The 15,869-nt window shown below is 36.3% G+C and overlaps 1 protein-coding gene across 1 annotated transcript in view; it reads left to right on the forward strand.

The window, feature by feature from the left end:
- The window catches only part of LOC145999949 (L-asparaginase-like), a 28,669-nt gene extending 13,271 nt beyond the window's left edge, over positions 1-15,398 (forward strand). Inside the window, exons 4-11 of the mRNA XM_083137235.1 lie at positions 675-800; positions 2,299-2,509; positions 3,326-3,435; positions 4,841-5,023; positions 6,726-6,839; positions 9,430-9,492; positions 10,248-10,381; positions 13,603-15,398. Of these exons, the coding sequence (XP_082993361.1) occupies positions 675-800; positions 2,299-2,509; positions 3,326-3,435; positions 4,841-5,023; positions 6,726-6,839; positions 9,430-9,492; positions 10,248-10,352 (912 nt within the window). The 3' untranslated portion in view covers positions 10,353-10,381; positions 13,603-15,398. The remainder of the gene's footprint in view (positions 1-674; positions 801-2,298; positions 2,510-3,325; positions 3,436-4,840; positions 5,024-6,725; positions 6,840-9,429; positions 9,493-10,247; positions 10,382-13,602) is intronic.
- Positions 15,399-15,869: the final 471 nt, after the last annotated feature.

Below are 15,869 nucleotides of genomic sequence, written 5' to 3' on the forward strand. Positions count from 1 at the left end.
TTTTGTGCCATTGAATTACAAGAAGTTACCAATATTTTCTGGTAAGAGTCTAACCATATGGTCACTTTTAATCTGTCTTCTTCCACACTTTAACACTGCTTTTCTGACTGACCTTCTGGTAATGTTGTGACCACATTGCATCCAGAAATTTGTCAGTGTGCTGGTCGAGTTGGATGTGCAGAATGTACAGAAATGACCAACGAAATGTTCATTGGAAAACCTCTTCCTAAAACCATTTTGGTGTTTCTTTTGGGCAATTTGGAAGTTTGTTATCTGTTTAGGTGCTAGGGTGAGTGTCCCTTTGTCAATATCATCACTCATCCTCATCATCGCGATTAGCCAAAAATGGCTGGAAAGTGATGCTAGATAACAAAAATCTAATGATAATTAGACTCCATGAATATATTGAGCAACATTTTTGCAGACCCCACAAAATATCCAGACGTTGGTAGTGTTAACTGATATTAATGAACTGCTCATATACCACTGGTATCATCTCAGCCTTAGATATCACCAGTGTTTGTTCATACTTACGTACCTGTTCCAGCTACAGTATTAATAGACATTCCTCTGTAATAAACTAGTCATATGTCACTCTATCTGTTAATTTTTTGTAACAATCATTTCATGAAGTAGTAATTGTATAATTTTTGCACATTTTTTTCTCATTACAGTTTGCGTATGACAACTTTGATGGATTTGTGATTCTTCACGGTACAGATACGCTCGCATATACTTCATCACAACTGCCTTTCATGTTCAGTAATCTCGGGAAACCCATTGTCATCACAGGGTCTCAGGTAATTAAAATTATCAAGATTTAAATTACCCTAGAGTCTGGCCAAGCTAACAACCACTCTGTTGCTGCATTTATCTGTGAAGAAACTTGGGGTCAAAAAGTCAATTAGGCCTACCGCTGCCCCCTGTTTGGGCAACAAGCGGCAACCTTAAAATCCATCCTCCTCAAAGCAGCCAACAGGAAAACAGGATTTTGTCAAAATACCAGTTGTGCGCCATGAATTGGGGTCAGGAGATAACATGGCTGAGGTGTAAAACAAAAGTGTACAAGTAAACCAAATTTTACATTCCTACATTATACATTCAATCTTCATTGTCTCAATAAAACATTGTAAAATTTTCCTGCATTTTAAGTTTTTCATCTTGGTTTACTGAGAGAAGTAAAGTCGAGGTTCGACTGTATATGAAAGCTGTGCTTCTTTGTAAACAGAATACTATTACATATCTTTAATAACTGTAATACGTAACCCCTAGTATAACTGCCCATGAGGACCAATGCCTACCTACCGACTGCTGGACTCCTCCCACAGGTGGGAGATCATTCTAAGAACAGTTAAGAGTTGATGTGTGGTCAGCACGATGAACTCCCAATCATTGTAGGTTTACTATGACTAGATTACACTACTCATTCATAGCTCCCACATTTCCTCATGATGGTGGGTGGTCACTGGTTCCATACACAGGCTGAAATCTCAGGAAAAGTTGTTATGCTTCCTCCAGGAGAGTCGAACCTGCATGCATCCCATAGCCAAGCGCAAAGCTTGCGCCTTAGACCACATGGCCACTGTACGAGACAACTGTAAAAAGTAGGGTATATAGCAAGGTTTTATATGGTGTATACATGATGAAGATTTTGATATTAAAGATGGGCACATTTCAGGATCAAAACCAAAGTGGCATTTCAGTGTTAAAAGGGTGAACTAAATAAACATTACCCTTGTAATACTACATTTACGTAGTTATTAATAATAGAACGTTAAGTTTATTCCTGTGTAAAGGAGACCATTTTTGCTTCTCAAATATATTTACTGCAGATTTAATAAGTTTTCCATGAGCATAACCCACAGGAAGGTCAAAAAGCGCTATGTTGGTAACTAAACATTAAATTTCATGTTTAAGAGTTTATTTCACATTTTGCAGTTCATTTCGCATAATTTTGTGACAATACATGGTAGAAAAATGTACCGGACACCTTTCAAAAACATGAAAAATTAAAATCACACTGCATGTTTCCATCTAAAACTAAATACATGTCTGTAGTAATAAGTGTTCATAAAATTTATTTAATTAAATTTATTAGACACTTCTGCCTTCTAAACAATGTTTTAAATATTGTTCAAAATAAGCATCTAAACAGGTGCCTGCACCCCTTTGTCAAACTTAGAACTGATGTTAAGGTGAACAGAAGATTTAAAACTACAGAATTATGAGTATTTCTTTTAATTGTTGTACTCTTGGCAGTATTTTCCTGAAGCATAAGCAAAATCTCTTCTTTTATAGATTCCCCTATTTGATCCATTGAGTGATGGTCGCAGCAATCTGCTTTCAGCCCTGGTCGTGGCAGCTACTTCCAACATACCAGAGGTGACTGTGTTCTTTGACAACAAACTGCTTCGTGGCAACAGAACCACCAAGATAAATGCTACTGAATTGAATGCATTCGATTCTCCTAACTTCCCACCTTTAGCCATCTTTGGTACCGAGGTTAAAGGTTAGTTGTACGTTTGCATTTTGTTTTTTTGTTATCTCAAGTAACAAGAACCATTGGGCCAACTAGAGTTTTTAAGTTAAAAAGGTAGGATTTATCTTGGTTGTCATATTGAAGTTTGACAGCTACTTCTCTATGAAGGCTGCTTTCCTGTCATCAATAACAAGGGCTCACCTATACGATGGTCGAAAAATATACAGGCAATTTTATGCCTGTTTTCTCTAAACAAAACCACAAACTGTGATTTAAATTTTAAAAATCATCAATTATGATTTTCTAAATAAAAAGCATGATTTTTTATCCACCCTTGTATAGTGGAACCACAAGCAAAAAATCCTGCGCAGACTCGCGACTCCTGTGCACCGTACTCCAGGGGCATAGTGGATCATGCTTCCGTATGGCCCGAGTTGAATGAAAGAAGGGGAGGTGCACGGAGACTTTTCGTCGAAGGTTTTTTTGTTTGTGGTCACTCTATAAGATACTTAAAGCAACAATTGGTGAAACATTTTATATTGTTAATATCAGTTTTGTATATATGATCATATTTTTAATTTAGGATATTATAATTTACCATTCATAATTTATTTTCGCTGATCTTATCCTGATGTTCATGGTATTAAATCTGGCTAAATATAATTTTTTTGTAACATGTCCTTATGATTAAGTTTTGATTTATAGTCTGACACATATGCATTGGGAAAGACCTTTTCTCGCATAGCTTATTCATTGTGACTAGTGTTAGATAATTTTTGAAATGTTCATTACCAAGCCTTGGTGAAGAGTATCTTTATTATCAATTTTTCTTTGCTTACATTTCAGTTGAAGAGAATCACGTTATTCGTCCATCTTCAGACACATTCACTGTCTGGACAGATATAAGCTCCGAGGTTGGAATTCTGAAGTTCACTCCTTTCACAACTCATAAAGAGGTATGTTGCTAATTTCAGTGAAACCTCTATGTATTGATTTGTAGGTATGTGCTTAAAGGAATTTATTGAAGGAACACAAGAAAGATTTTTAACATTATGCATCAATTAGGACTGATACCAATTTGAAAATTACAACAATCCAAAGTGGTTCAAAATATTGATTAATATGCAACATTACGACATTAACGCGTACATGATTTTAAATCTCACAGCAATTGCCACATTAAGAGTTTCAAAGAACATTCCATACCTATATTTTCTGATTATAAATAAAAATCACAGTACTAGAATGTAGCCAACTGTTCAGAATGTCCTTTAATATCATCATGACCACTGTACCAACTATCATAGCAATTTTTGTATTCATAGAAATAATGCAATGAAAAGATGAACGAAACTCTATTATAAGCAGCCAAATTCTTCGTACAACTAACGACACTAGCGCTTCTAGTGGATTTTGTCATGAAGTGGAACCACCAGAGAGCATAGGGTGCCTGTCCGATGGCATAGTTGTAACATCGTCACCTTCTAATGGAGGAGTCCGAGGTTCGATACCTGATAATGAACTGTAGGTTGCGTTTCAGGTATCCTATCTGTGCATAAAGTGAACTTAAAACAACAACTCAACAGAGAGCACACAAGCTTACCATTTTCCCCATGACCTCCTCCCCCTCATGGTGCTGTAACTTGGTTTATGTTACTTAAAGAGATGGAATGCGGAAGGCGTATATATAAGTCTGAGTTTGCTTTGACTAGATTCGACTGCAGGTGGCATATATATTCTTCCAGATACTGGGAACAATATTCACATTAGGTGAGATTGTACTAGCTGTAGTAAAAACAAAAACAGTAGCAGAAGAAGAGGAGAAAGAAGAAAATGAAAGAGAATATGATTTAGACATAAGAAAAGTTGTCTGCGCTCGTGTGGTGTAGTTCGTGCTAACAGAAAACCGAAATATGGCTGAAGAACGAAGTTTGTGTGATGCAGACATTGAGTTGCACTTGCTTCAAAGACTTCCACACCAGAAATATTTATTCTGCATGGATGCCGACATGCTATGTATTATTTTATTTTTGTATAATTGTATTTGTGTATTATCGCATTATTTACATTTGTCATGGAATATGAAAGCAATTCTATAAAAAAATACTGGATAGAAAAGGGAAGGAAAATACTGGTGTTTTATTTCAGTTAAATTTATTCAATGGAATTCGGCTAAAAAACTACATTTTCCAGTAGCAACTTGTTCAGAAAATTCCACACATAAGAGGCTAATTAGCATCAGCAAACTGTTCATACTGGTCCATCTCTAATATCGTCATTAGGACAAAGTTCAATTGACTATGACCTAATTGATACCTGTAGCATTTCCCATTTAAAAACTACTCTGTTCTATTGTTTCAGGTGACATATATTTTGAACTCTAAGAAGGGTGTTGTTCTGGAAACGTTTGGAGTTGGAAACATACCATCAAACCAGGAAAACATTGTAAATGAAATTCGTGTTGCCACACACAGTGGTGTCATTATCATCAATGTCACACAGTGTTTGAAAGGAAGAGTGAATGCATCTTATGAAACAGGAAAGGTAATGTTTGCAGTAATATGCTTTTTTTATTTTCTTTATGTGTATTTTCAATATTTACAGGCCGAAACCAAGTGTTAGGTAATAATCAAAATCTAATTATTGATAACAACTTGTTTGAACTAGTTTCCAAATTCAAATACTTAGGAGTAATATTAACAAATGAAAATTATATTAAAGAGGAAATAAAAAGTAGGCTTAATTCAGGAAATGCATGTTACTTCTCTCTTCATAAACTTTTGTCTTCTCGTTTAATATCTAAGAAACTAAAAGTTAAAATATACAAAACAGTAATTGTGCCTGTTGTATTATATGGGTGTGAAACTTGGTCCCTTACATTGAAAGAGGAACATAAATTGAGAGTATTTGAAAATAACATCCTTACGAAAATATTTGGACCTAAAAGGAATGAGGAGAGAGGTGAATGGAGAAGGTTACATAATTTAGAACTACATAATTTGTATTCATGTCCAGATATTATTAGAATAATTAAATCAAGAAGACTTAGGTGGGCAGGCCATGTGACACGAACGGGAGAAGAAAGAGGAGTTTACAGGATTCTTGTTGGGAAACCTGATGGTAAGAGACCTGTAGGAAGGCCAAGATGAAAATGGAGGGATAACGTAGAGATGGACCTAAAGGAAATTGGTAGGGATGGAAAAGAGTATATAGATCTTGCTCAAGATAGGGACAGATGGAAGACTTGTATTGCTGCAGCCATGAACCTTCGGGTTTAAGAAGGCTAGAGAGTTAGTTAGTTAGTATTTTCAATAGGGCAAGCCATTGTCCTAATAATCCTAAAAAAAAGCGTGGAATAGTTATGAAAAGGTCAGAGAATTTTGCAAAAGCTTTAAAAGAAATGGAAAAAGTAAGTGGAATTATTTTCTCTTGTTGTTTTCAGGATTTTCATTTATCCAGCTAGGCATGTAAGGGGCGACCTGGTAAGGCACCCAAAAATCAACCTCACTTCCATGTAGTACACTCCTGTAACAGCAATGTTGCAGGCAAACGAGGCTCTGATGTCTACGGCCAGTATAATTCTCCGTAGGTCTGTGTTGTCTTGTGTTTTGTCCTTGCATGTGCTGATTTCCCCTTTACAGCCTCAGCATGTAATTAGTTAGGGATATTTTAGCCCTCGGAGACAAATGTGATTTTAATTATGGTAAGGTGCTGGACCCCATATAATGTGACGGGTGCAAAGTAGCCTAAGTGCTGACAAACACCAACATTTTCAATTTTATCAATCAATTTATCCAGCTTCTTGGAGAAACTTTATGCATAAATATTTTTATGTTTAATTTTTGTTCGTCTATTTTTGACAGAGTTGAATAAACTTCAATTCCATTACAATTGCTATTCATTACACCATAGTCTGGAAATTTTTTACAAACACACTTCCTAATGGCAAATGCTCTCGTCTTTGATGTGTATGGTCTTGGGTTTGTTCCCACAGAGAAAACCAAAATATTTGTGTTTACGTTTTGGTTTTTAAAAATAAGGCACCAACCTCCATAGTAGGTTGGTCAGTAGAACATAATACTACTGTAATTCACTCATTGCATGCATTTGTATATTTATATATTTTATTTCAGTTTCCTCAACTAGTTATGTCTATTATGTTTAAAACGTTAACCTTAGTTATAGAATATTTTCTTGAATTTACATCAAATATTTTTCTCTTACCTCATTCCATCTTGCATTTCAGGCTCTATTGGAAGTCGGAGTGATTCCCGGGGCAGACATGACCGCTGAAGCAGCTCTGGCAAAACTGAGTTACGTCCTTTCAAGGGAAGATTGGGATCAGACAAAAAAACGACAGGTAAGAAAATGGCTTCAATTTTGATTTATTGGCAAGCTATTTTATTGTTCAGCAGTGAGAACGATGAAAATGTATGTTAGAGTAGCAGTGTGAAGTCACTTTTATTAGTTCCTTTTGTCCAAGTTATGTATTTCATTGCTTTTTTGCGTTCCTATAAATCAAAATGTCATATTTGTGAACAATATAGTCATGTTTGAGTCCTGTACCTTGGTCATCTAGTCTAAGGCATCAGGTTTTATGCTTAGACTACGGGACATGCGCTGGCTTGTCTGTCCTCGAGAGGAAAAAGGATAACAACTAACAACTTTTCTCCTGAGATTACAACCAGTATGTGGGACCGGCAGCCACCCATTATCGTGAGGGAATTGGGGAACTATGAATTAGTATCGACATTGGCAGTGGTCAGAAGTAGAGTGCTACTTGTAGCTACACTACTGTTGCTAGCTACAAAATTTGAATTTGTAGCTGTAGCAGTGCTACATTTTAAAAATCGTAACTGTAGCTGTAGAGAAACTACAAAATCCTTGTAGTTGTAGCAAAAATTTCGCTATAGCCACATTTCTGCTCGGCGTTTTGAGGTAAATTTTATATGCGGCAAAAGTGTCAAACAAATTTCGACAACGTGTACGTGTTTAGGAGTTTTATAAAGACCACGTCTATTACAAGATAATGGCAATACAGATAATCTAGATGATAAATGTCCTGATATCACAGATTATAGATATCCACGTAATTTATGAATAATTCTGATATTCAGATAACCAAATGACATACATCAATATAATCTGACCAATGGATATTTACTAGGGTTGAGCCGATGCTGATGTATCGGTATTGGCCAATACCAGTGGTATCGGTTGGAATTCATCTACCGATACTAGCCGATACTTTTCCGAAATATTGGTCTTTCACGGGGTCCGCAAAAATGCCACGCGACACTTTCGTGGAGTCTAATTATCCGGGAAATTGTGCAAAATTCAAACTTTCTTTTCATTTTGCACTAATTTTGCACGAAAACTGTATTTTGTGATTACATACTTTCTATTTTCATATTCTGATGAAATTCTTGAATATTCTAAACCAAATTTCTTGGTAAATTAATGAATACTAGTATAATTGGAAAATAATATTTACACACCAATATTAATCAAAATTTTGGAACCAATTTTAATTATTGCAATTTTCAAGTATCGACATCGGTATTGGTTCAAGGTGGTGTCGGCTCAGCTCTAATATTTACCCTCAAGAAAAATATGTTGATTTAAAAACAAATAAAAATATGTTAATTGAGAAATATGTTAAATTTGAGTAACACTCTAATTGTAATACTCAGATATCAAATTTCAATTAATATGCCATTTATATACGCACACATCATTCTCAAACACTATAGTAAAAATAGGTCACTGAGGCAACATTGCGTATCAATCCCTAAGATTATATGTTTATTTTATTAAGTCTCTCTGAATGCTTCACGTTGACCAGGGCATTCACTTGTTTTTCTCAGTTGTCTCAACCTCTGAGGCATGTTTACAATGCACAGTGTTGTGCCATGCAAACCTCCTGAGCATTCAGGAAACAGGTAATACTTCTGGTTATAGAGTCAGCGGTTTGCATGGTGGCAATTAAAAACACGATTCGGCATAGAGGAAGAGCTCGATGGCCTAGGGATATAGAGGTGAGACAAGCTGAGAGGGGACTGACTTTTGGGATTGGAGTAGAGAGAAGAGGTGTTTAGCAGAGCAGTAGGTCAGAAGTGGAACGACGCTCTGGTCGACAAATTGGAGAAGCTAACAGAGGACTTCACATATTCTATTCAGCCTAATACTTCAGATAGACAGGTAATTATCCTAACACCCAGCCATGATTCAGGTTCAACAGTTCACAAAACCCAACGAGTGACCATTGTTTTTTCTGTAGTTTAGTTCCTTAGTGTGATTTTGTACCTTTCGCATTGCCAAGCGTTAACTCGTCATGCCAATGACGAGTGCTCTCATCAGAGGATGAATGATGAGTAATTTACATCACCCATTGATTAATTGGTTAACATTCTAGGTACTCGTAAGATCCAACGAACTTTACGGTTCGTTACGATTGCTATCAACATGATCAAATGATGGGTATCATGACAATAAATATGGGAATCTATTTTCTAGTAAGTAAAACTGCTAGGGGCTTCTTTTGAATATCCATATTTTTTTTTTAATGAAAAGGTAGCGCAGTAGCGAACAGGAGTAATGTAGCAAGCTACTTTTTGGTAATTGTAGCTGTAGCAAAGCAACATTTTTGGAAGAGTAGCTGTATCGAAGCTTTCTGATCACTGAACGTTGGTACCATTTTTGGTTCCAATTAGTATCACCCTAACTTTCAGTTTCATAACATTGACCAATATTAAATGTTGGTAATGTATTTCGGATAATATTTTTAATATTGTAAAAGAAAGTACCCAAGTTACAGGCATCTGTGAAGAAAAATAATATTGTTGCAGTTATTGGTAACGTGTATTAATAAACTGATATGCCAATATAGACCAATTCAGATAGAGTAGATTAATCGACCTAACCACTACCTACAATATTCTCAATTGCAGATGATGAAGGCAAATTTACGTGGTGAACTCTCACCTGAGAAGCCAGAGGATTTGGACTCCTTGGTAAGCCTCCACATTCATTTTTCAGTTTATTGCAGAAATTAAATTTATAAGTTTAGTTCTTATGTCAGTATTTTAATTCAAGTCAGTTTATTCACACATTTACTTGCAAATTATCTTATGCACATATTTTTTGTGTTATTTTATTATATGGAATAGTCAGTGTCATTCGCATGATTTTCGAAAGTTATGTAGCCTATACTTTTTTTTAGTAGTCAGTCCTCATTTTGTCATTATTTCTGCATCTGATGTTCTTTTTTTTTTTTAGGGATACCGGGCCAATGAGGGTGTTATAACCCCCACCAACCCCCTTCCCTCTTCGGCATGCCACTGGCAATTGTTAATATATTTCCAATAATTTTACTGCTCGTTTTTTGTGGAGATGTGACGAAGTGTACAATTCATCAATTCACCCATAAGCAGAGTGTACTACAGCATGCTACGATAACAAGGGTTGTGGATTCGAATCCCAGCTTGGGAATGTGTGTGTTTTGTGAATGTTCATTCATCATATCATCACTCATCCTCAACTTCTCTATTAGCAGAAGTGGCAGAAAAGTGAAGTAAAATATATCAAGTCAAATCATATAAATGAATCAATCACTTCACCCCAAGTTATTTGAATGAATAATAAATTCCAATACTAGTATTTATTCATTTACAATAATGTCTGTGTCTGTGTAGTTTTTGACTTGGCCATGACAATTATTCAATTTTCAGTGAAACTGTAGTGACATTTTCATTTGTTTTGTCAATAGGAAACAGTCCATAATCAACAAGATGACATAGAATGTGGTGAAGTTGCAGCTTCCCTGACAAACGGCGTGGGAAATAATAATATTTCCAATCTGTTGAATCGTTAACAGAGAGGCATTCCACTATTTCCTTTGAGGTAAGTCTTTCCATAACAGAATTTTTAAATTAGTAACTTCGTGGTGTTTGAGCATTTCATTTTGACCAATTTGTAACCTTTTAAAAGGAAGAGTAAATTTTTACAGATATATTCCCTGAACCTCCATTTTTATCTGGGTCAAAGAGTACCAATCCCGTAAAAGAAACTTTAGGATCTTTTATTTAGAAATGTACATCAGCTCCTGAGCATAATCCAGTGTAGGACCTAAAGCAAAATATCTCTGGATGATGCCACAGAGTTATTCCATGTCAATTCAACCAAAAAGGCGGATTTTGGAACCCATGATCTCAGATTTTGATGAAATTTGGCACATTTATTCCTTCCATGGTGGTGAGAAACCACATCTTTTTTTTTTGTCTTTAACTTGTTTGGTTTATTTTTTATAGCTCGTCAAACTTTAAGTGAATTCCTCATTCCTTCCATTCCCAGAGCTTCCAAGTGTGAGGTGCACTGTCTCCCTTATAAATTATTAAATTTTTTAAATTTCACAACAATGTTAACCAAACAATAAGGATTTCAGGAAAAAATGTAACACCATATCACATTCATATTTTAGTACACTAGTAAATTAATGAAATAAATATGATTATCTGATTCTTTTTTGACCGAAAACAAGGTTTACTAAAATTTGAATTATCATTTGAAGGGAAAGGTGCAACACCAGCACTAATATTTTTAAAATAAATTTGGATATATCATCCAACTTACCCAGAACATAAGCAGAAATACAATTCATGGCTTTTTCATTCCTTCTAAAAATATGACAACTTGTTTCTGAATTTTTAAAAAATGGCTACTGGATTTTATATTTTTCAAATTAACTTAAAATCTAAGAATCTAGCCTCAAAATATCATTGAAGCAAAGTTTCAGAGCATAAAAATTTTAAACAATGTTTTTATGGATGTGCAGAAAGGTGGAGGGGTCATGTCCCCTTCCCTGGAAAGTGAATGTCAACATAAAAGTATTTATTTCACACATAATTTTATTTCCGTCACAGTCATTTGTGTTTATTACATTGCAGGAACATTATAACTTCATATTGATGGAGTGTTTCTTTCAGGGTTCCACACTATTATGGGTGGAATATGTCTTGTTTAACCCCCTCCCTACTGCGAAAAATCCTGCAGACATCCATGAATGTTTTGTTCTTAGTAATTATTTGATTGAAAGCATACCCTCATAATTACTTATATTAGTTTATTTACATTTATTAGGAAAAGGGCACATTTTGAAAAGTAGTTCAATTTCTGTGGTAGATACTTTACCCTGTTTTATATTACGCAACACAGTAAAAACAAATACACCACACGCTTTAGCCGTACGTTCTTGACTCTGAGAAAACACTGTTTCAGCACGCACTTATTCCGACGCAAATTCATTGAAGTAAGAAAAGTACGATTTCTGTCTTGTGAACGTAATATATTACCCTCGGTGCCTGTACTACTGGTACTACGTTTCGAGAGCAACGTTATTAATTTGATTTGATTTGTTTTACTTTGCTTTTCTGTCACTTTTACTAATTGCGAAGATGGGAATGAGTGATGATATAATGAAATTGATGAATGGACATTCATAAACATCCATGTCCAGGCCGGGATTCGAACCCAGGACCCCTGGCATTGTATCGCGATATGCTAACCACTGCACCATAGGGGCCAGCACGAAATTATTTAATAACACTCACGGAACACAAACTATTGCACAAATATCGAACATAATGGCTGTATTACACCGCGCACTACGATGCCAGGGTTCTCAGGTTCGAATCCCGGCCCAGGCATAGGTGTTTGTAAGTTTCCCTTCATCAATTTCATCATATCACCACCCATCCTCATCTTCGCGATTAGCCAAAAGTGGCAGAAAAGCGAAGTAAAATAAATCGAATCAATCAATCAATAAGGGCTGTATTGAATCCTCTCACAATTGTTCTTCGTGGCGTACGAGTATAATTATCTTACACCGCCCTTGTTACGAAAACGCTGAACTCAAACTGACTTAACTGACTCACAATGTTCGTGAACGCCAACAACAATGAACGGTTATTGTGTATATTCAGCCGAATTTGACACCCATAGCTTTACCAAGACACAACAACTCAGTGGGGTCAATACAGTGGCAACGAAAAAAAAAAAAACAGACTGAACACGGATGGAAAACGAAAGGGCTCATTGTGTGTGTGTGTGTGTAGAGACGTGTTGTTTCCCGTGTTTCTTCGAGAAGCAATAACTCCGGCTGTAGGCGACGGAAATTCATGGGACTTGGAGGGTCATGTTCAAAATGTCGTGCCCCATCTTATGGTTAACCTTAAAGTGGCGAGTTTTAGGCAAACTTTTTGTGCGCAAGAAAAAAAAATACAGAACATGGCGTTTAACTTGCGCGCCGCAGTCTCCTAACAGTACAACGTTGCACTCCTGCCATTGGCTGGTCGCCAAGGACACACTTTCTGTAGCTCCGCCCGATATCGCTTCTAAAAACGTGCGTCATATAGAAGTCAACAAGAGAACTTCCCAAAGAAAAGGCAGTCAACCACTGATGAAATTCTGTTTTCTGCAGACTTTGTACTGTACTGTTTAGTGTATTTTGGCCCATGCCCTTTAAATACACCATAATAAACGTGTTTTGTTGCTATAAACGGAGTTTTAATGCACTTTCTACTGTTCTTTTAGGTTATTTCAGTTAATCCGGACTTTCGTTAAACTGGTCAATTTATCCCCCCATTAGTCCAGATTAACGAGGTTTTACTTTATATCCATTATTTGTGATATTTCCGCACCCAAAACACTTTATAATACATGAAACATTTAAAACTATCCATTAAAAAAGTTAAAAGGTTTGTACTGTCGGTAAAGGGCCCTGCACACAGCACTCCTCTGAGATGTACATTAAGTCAGCTCTGAAAAAAATTATGGATGAGGATGGCAAAGGGAATTAAGCATTCGATGTTGACCCGGTGCAATGAGGACAATTGGGAAGCTACTTGATAGGTAGTAGTAGCGGCTCCAATCTCAAAAGCGAGAAAACCGAGGCGATGGGACTGGCCACGCATCACCCAATGAAAAAGCTGCTTCGGTAGGCTCTAGCCTACCATGGGTCTGCCCTGTAATTTATTTAGTAATGAAAGTAATGTTTGTAGCATATTCAATTGCCTTTCAGTTCTTGGTAAACCTTTAGTTATTGTTACTATCCTTTATTTTAATAGGTTAACCATAGATGAACAAAGGAAACAACGATCAGACTGATAGCTTTAGTTATGTGCTGTGATCTCCGTTAGCGGAGCCAAGATATTTTGCTTTAAAGTTGTGAAGATTCATTGTTAGGTTAGTATGGTGCTTACATTGTTGCCGCGGTGGCTCAGTCGGTAACGCGTCTGACTACCATGCTAAAGGTCCCGGGTTCGATCCCCGGCCAGTTCAAATCTGGGAACTTTTCTAACAGTGGAAGCGGCCCCGGCGCCTACCCAGCGTCGAATAACATGGGTACCTGGGGGAAACCCTGGGGGGTAAAGGCGGTCAGGGGTGTGATGCTGATCACATCACCCCCACTCACGACCGGATCAAGAAAGTGTGGGGCGTTACCCCCACACCCCCTATACGCCTTCATGGCGTGGTGCTATGCACAGGGGAACACTTTACTTTACTTTATTGTTGCTTTTATATTATTGTCAACTCATTTGATTAAATGCAACATCACTACTCATATTAGATTCTGAAGACTTTTGTTATGCTGAAACACTGAAATGATAAGGAAGTGTGGACATTTATTGAAAGGTGATACTAGGCAAGTGATATGTAGCCCAGTGTACTATTCATTAGTGACGGTGCAGTTCAAAATCTTCACTGTATTGTACATGGATTGTAATCTTTTTTGAACATTGACTATTTAGAGGTTTAAAAACAGTATTGCCATCTATATTCAAGTACTGCAACTAATTCAATTAGAGATAATTTTTTGTGTGTGAATATCTGTCTTCTAATGTACTTACACTTGTCTGCAAAACTTTAAGTTGTATTCAAATTCAAGAAACTCGCTCAGATAGCTTTTACATTCTTAATTTTCAATAGCAATTGAACAACTGAACACTCCATTGTAGTTTGGTGAATTGATAACTATCCAAGACCTATTTGTTACTCCTACATTACATTTATTATAATATATAATTTGATATAATTTTTAGATCTGTTTCCATTCTCTCATTTATAACTTAATTTTTTCATACATGTTGACAACATAAATCATAATTTTGTTCACTACTTAAGATGCTGATTGACGATCATTGTGATGCAAATACATACTTAAATCATAATATTTTCTTTTTAATTTTTTTTTATGAAGCAGTATTGCACAATGGGTTTTGAGCAAGTGAAAGGATGTGCTATGAAACTATTTAATTTGATTTTCTTGTGTTATGTAGTTATATATATATATACATATATATTGAAGGAATGAAATTAAGTTCATAGTGGATATTTACATCTCAAAACATGGTATTATAATATTTTTTTAATGTTTACAATTGTAAGATTCTACTTGTTAAACTGTGAAACGAATTTATATTCCACATTTAATTGTATATGTATAGAAATAAATACTGATATTATAAGTTTATTGTGAAATAGTTTTACTGTGATAGTATATGCCATGGTAGAGTTGGGTGCATAAATATTATAAGGCAGACGTTCCAGGAAAAAAGTCACTCTGACTTCAGCCATTCATTAATTTCTAGAATTTTCTGTATGAAGTGGGCTGGCAATCAAAAGTACAGGGGTGTACATCAGTGGTGATTCCTCCATGTAGGAAGTGAGGAACTTCCTACAGTTTCATTTATACGTATTTCCAGTTTTCTACTTTTTAAGAGTTTAATGAGCGTTATAAAATTTTGAGTGCAATCAAGGTTCGCTACTCGACTGTCAAGAGTCAATGTGCTAGCTATCACCCGCTCGTTCCAGATCTGTTGCCCAAAGACGATCCTTTGCCTGCCACTGAGGAACCTTTCTCGTCATCCTACAGGCAGATGGGTGAGGGGCAGTGCAAGGGAGGGCGGGTGTTCGCAGGGGGTTGCCCAGTTATATGGTCCGCGAGGAAGGTCCCGTGGGTTCCTCAACAGTAATGCCAACTCTTGCATAATGGTTCTAAACCTAGCAAAATTTGAACTTCGTTGGCACCTAGCACTCTGTGTTTGGCAAAATGGAAAATCCAGCATCATCTCAAAAACAGGCGTCCCTAGGAAAAAGAGAAATTGAATTCTAATGAAGATATTTTGAGGAAATATTTATTTTTAAGAAAATCTCCAGATCTTGTTTGTACTTCTCTAGCGGACTTGTTTCAAACAAGAGGAAGTATGTCGACCAAGGGACAAGCTTTTACAGACCCTGATCCATCCTCTTGTTTTTATCTTTTTTTTTATCCTCCCCGATTTAACAAGGGAGGAACATTTCATACAAGGAAATCGGTAGAAAGAGTTGGAGG

This window comes from Lepisma saccharinum, chromosome 16 (genome assembly GCF_977018435.1).
Source record: "Lepisma saccharinum chromosome 16, izLepSacc3.1, whole genome shotgun sequence".
Classification (NCBI taxonomy): domain Eukaryota; kingdom Metazoa; phylum Arthropoda; class Insecta; order Zygentoma; family Lepismatidae; genus Lepisma; species Lepisma saccharinum.